Below are 4,693 nucleotides of genomic sequence, written 5' to 3'. Positions count from 1 at the left end.
TGCCAGCACTGCACTGACTGCCCCCCAATGGTATGTACACACTGTGCATGATAGTGACAGCACTGCACTGGCTGCCCCCCAATGGTATGTACACACTGTGCATGATAGTGCCAGCACTGCACTGGCTGCCCCCCAATGGTATGTACACACTGTGCATGATAGTGCCAGCACTGCACTGACTGCCCCCCAATGGTATGTACACACTGTGCATGATAGTGCCAGCACTGCACTGGCTGCCCCCCAATGGTATGTACACACTGTGCATGATAGTGCCAGCACTGCACTGACTGCCCCCCAATGGTATGTACACACTGTGCATGATAGTGCCAGCACTGCACTGGCTGCCCCCCAATGGTATGTACACACTGTGCATGATAGTGCCAGCACTGCACTGGCTGCCCCCCAATGGTATGTACACACTGTGCATGATAGTGCCAGCACTGCACTGGCTGCCCCCCAATGGTATGTACACACTGTGCATGATAGTGCCAGCACTGCACTGGCTGCCCCCCAATGGTATGTACACACTGTGCATGATAGTGCCAGCACTGCACTGACTGCCCCCCAATGGTATGTACACACTGTGCATGATAGTGCCAGCACTGCACTGGCTGCCCCCCAATGGTATGTACACACTGTGCCTGATAGTGCCAGCACTGCACTGGCTGCCCCCCCAATGGTATGTACACACTGTGCATGATAGTGCCAGCACTGCACTGACTGCCCCCAATGGTATGTACACACTGTGCATGATAGTGCCAGCACTGCACTGGCTGCCCCCCCAATGGTATGTACACACTGTGCATGATAGTGCCAGCACTGCACTGACTGCCCCCCAATGGTATGTACACACTGTGCATGATAGTGCCAGCACTGCACTGACTGCCCCCCCATTGGTATGTACACACTGTGCATGATAGTGCCAGCACTGCACTGGCTGCCCCCCCAATGGTATGTACACACTGTGCATGATAGTGCCAGCACTGCACTGGCTGCCCCCCAATGGTATGTACACACTGTGCATGATAGTGCCAGCACTGCACTGACTGCCCCCCAATGGTATGTACACACTGTGCATGATAGTGCCAGCACTGCACTGGCTGCCCCCCAATGGTATGTACACACTGTGCATGATAGTGCCAGTACTGCACTGACTGCCCCTTAGGCTACTTTCACACATCAGTTTTCTGTATTCAGGCACAGTCCTTTTTTTTCCTGATCCAACGGATCCTGAAAAAAAAGTGAAAACCGTATCCACCGGATCCGTTTTTTAACGGATCCGTTATGCCGGATCCGTTAAAAAACGGATCCGGTGGATACGGTTTGCATCCGTTTTTGCATCCTTTTCGTCCGTTTTTTGGCTGGATCCGTTTTGTTAATTACATTGGAGCATGCTCAGTTTAGAAAAACGGATCCGGCGGCCGCATCCGTTTTTTACCGCATTACGCCGAATCCGGCGTCCATAGGCTTCTATTGTAAAACACGCCGTATCGCGCCGGATCCGGCGCGATGCGTTTTTTTTGCCGGACAAAAAAACGTTGCAAGCTACGTTGCCTCCGGCCGCCGCTTTAACTAATTTTGCCGCATCCGGAAAAAAACGGATGCAACGCAAAGCCATCCGGTACAATCCGGTACCAATGCAAGTCTATGGGGAAAAAACGGAGGCGGTACCGGATCCGTTTTACCCGTTTTTTTCCGGATTGAACCTGATGGCAAAAAACTGATGTGTGAAAGTAGCCTTAGGCTACTTTCACACATCCGGTTTGAGCCCTGCGGCTCAATCCGGCTGTGAAAACTATGCAACGGATGCGGTGAAAACACCGCATCCTTTGCATCAGTTTTTACATGCGGCCCGTCCGGTTTTTGCCGCTTGCGGCATGCTACTGAGCATGCGCAGTGGCAAATACCGCATGCGGCGATCGGATGCGGTTTTTTTCCGCATCGCGCCGCATCCGGCCTCCATAGGGATGCATTGAAAAATGCGCCGCAGCGGCCGGATGCGGCGCGATGCGGTGTTTTTTGCCGGAGCAAAAAACGTTGCAGGGCACGTTCGATCCGGCCGCCGCATCGGCTACATCTGCCGCATGCGGCAAAAAACCGGACCGAACGCAAGCCCCTGCGGCACAATACGGCACTAATGTAAGTCAATGCAAAAAAAACCGCAATCGGCGTTACAAAAGCCGGTTGCGGTTTTTATGCACAACGCCGTATTGTGCCGCAGAGCAAAAATCCGGATGTGTGAAAGTAGCCTTATACACGAAAATCCTGCTGATTGGTTCCCTTTAATTGAAGTCTCACAGGGACTTTGCTTTTTTTTTTTTTTCTTTTCTCTGCATAAACCCCCACCTCCTGCTATGATTTAAATGAACCAATCGCTGCAGAGGCTGGAGTTTTAACAGGAAGTGAGTTGAGGAGGGAAATTTGATTCTGCAAAGGATCTCAGAGAGAGCAGTTCACCCCAAGGAGTCTCTGCGTCTTACGCCGTTTACACGGAAGCTTGGACGCGCGTCCCCCAGGGAGAAGGTGCGATCTACCCCAGTTACTGAGGAGCGAGGACGGTGTCGTGTTCCCCCACGGAGGCGACATTACAGCGATGGAGTCCAGATCAAAGTAAGTGCACCCGGGTCGGGGCGAGAGAGGGGAAGGAGGGGGATTGAGAGTGGGCCACAGTGCGTGTGAGGGGAACGTTAATCTGCAGGGGCATACTAGGGTACGCTCAGATTGTGGGGTACACGAGTGGATGGAGAATATCATAGGTTATTGTATATTGCTTGTGCAGGTATGGAGGATGGGCAGTGTCCCTATAGTGGAGTGTTATCTGATGGCCTGTTAGTGACCTCAGCCACAGGATTACTTTAGCCGTTAGACTGCAGGGGGGGATGGGACTGCTCCAACTGTATTTTCACATCATCTGAGTGTTTAAAATCTTTCATGTACAGGCAGCACACAGGACCCCAGGCAGCACCCTGTGGCCCCGGACACTGGCTTGGGGCCCCGGACACTGGCTTGGGGCCCCGGACACTGGCTTGGGGCCCCCGGACACTGGCTTGGGGCCCCGGACACTGGCTTGGGGCCCCGGACACTGGCTTGGGGCCCCGGACAGTGGCACGTGACACCTGTGGCCCCGGACAGTGGCATGTGGCCCCTGGGGCCCCGGACACACCCAGGGGCCCCGAGCACGCCCAGGGGCCCCTGACAGCTCCTGACACACCCAGGGGCCCCCTAGGGCGTGTCAGGGCTCCTGACTCGGCGGTGTGGCCCCTGACTCGGCGGTGTGGCCCATGGGTGTAGTCCTTGACTCGGTGGTGTGGCCCCTGACATGGTGGTGTGGCCCCTGGCACCTTGGTGCATGTCAGGACCCTTGCAGCCCCCATGGCTCCCCAAGAAACAGAACGCCTATCGCAGGCTCCACAACAAACAATGGTTATTGCGGGCAGCACACGGGGGCCCCAGGCAGCACACAAGGGGGCAGAGACAGCGCCCGTGGTCTCAGATAGCGCTCATGTTCCCTGGCAGCTGGATGGATTCTCAGTGATATTGTTTCTAATGTTACATTTTTTTTTTTTTATTTTTTTTTACAGGCATTTCAGGATGCCCATGACATGTCCAGTTTGTCAGGAAACATTGGCACAACTGGCACAGCATCTCAAACGGAAATGCCTGAAGTTTGGCACAGATGAGGAGAGGACTGCAGTCTTGAAAGAGGCTAAGGAGAGGCTGGTGACTCTTGCATCGAAGGGAACAGTTATCTCTTATCAAGATATTCCGGCCCTCGGTACAAGAGATACTTTTGCTGCTTTCCTGGAGGAAAGAGGATTTTTTATATCCAATAAACCAGCTGTGGCCAGGTATGCCCCATCATTGCTACCATCTTATGCTGTGAATACTCTCGCTCACACTTCTTTGGTTTTATAGGTTTTACATTAATGTTTTGAACTTTGAATAATAATCACGATGCTTTTTCATTTATAGGATTGTTGAAGATGAGAGGCCATCTACGTCTGCCACGGAATTGCTCATGCAAGATGAGCTGCCAGCCAGGGAGAGAGAGCCGCCCCGCCAAGGAGGGAGTGTTGCCCGTCGAGGTTATGGTAGCACCTGACATGGAAGAAGAGCTGCCCGCCGTGGCCACGGAAGAAATTCCACCAGCGGCGGAGGAAGAGCTGCCGGTGGTGCTGGAAGAAATGTCAATTGCGGAGAACCTGCCCATCATCGAAGAGCCGCCCGTGGTGGAGGAAGAGATGACAATTGCGGAGGACCTGCCGATCATCGAAGAGCCGCCCGTGGTGGAGGAAGAGATGACAATTGCGGAGGACCTGCCGATCATCGAAGAGCCGCCCGTGGTGGAGGAAGAGATGACAATTGCGGAGAACCTGCCCATCATCGAAGAGCCGCCCGTGGTGGAGGAAGAGATGACAATTGCGGAGAACCTGCCCATCATCGAAGAGCCGCCCGTGGTGGAGGAAGAGATGACAATTGCGGAGAACCTGCCCATCATCGAAGAGCCACCAGTGGTGGAGGAAGAGATGACAATTGCAGAGGACCTGCCGATCATCGAAGAGCCACCAGTGGTGGAGGAAGAGATGACAATTGCGGAGGACCTGCCGATCATCGAAGAGCAGCCCATTGTGGAGGAAGAGCAACCCATCAGAGAGGCTGTTCATGACTACAGGTCAGTGTAAATACATACAAG

General features: G+C 53.9%; 1 protein-coding gene across 1 annotated transcript in view; it reads left to right on the top strand.

Moving 5' to 3' along the window:
* The first annotated feature begins 4,068 nt into the window (after positions 1-4,068).
* LOC142297097 (uncharacterized) overlaps positions 4,069-4,693 on the top strand; it is an 18,873-nt gene continuing 18,248 nt past the window's right edge. The window contains exon 1 of the mRNA XM_075341359.1: positions 4,069-4,672. Within this exon, the coding sequence (XP_075197474.1) occupies positions 4,089-4,672 (584 nt within the window). The 5' untranslated portion in view covers positions 4,069-4,088. The remainder of the gene's footprint in view (positions 4,673-4,693) is intronic.

Source organism: Anomaloglossus baeobatrachus, chromosome 3, assembly GCF_048569485.1.
Source record: "Anomaloglossus baeobatrachus isolate aAnoBae1 chromosome 3, aAnoBae1.hap1, whole genome shotgun sequence".
Classification (NCBI taxonomy): Eukaryota; Metazoa; Chordata; class Amphibia; order Anura; family Aromobatidae; genus Anomaloglossus; species Anomaloglossus baeobatrachus.
Note: the sequence above shows the minus strand (reverse complement) of the source record. Positions and strands in the feature narration are given on the sequence as shown.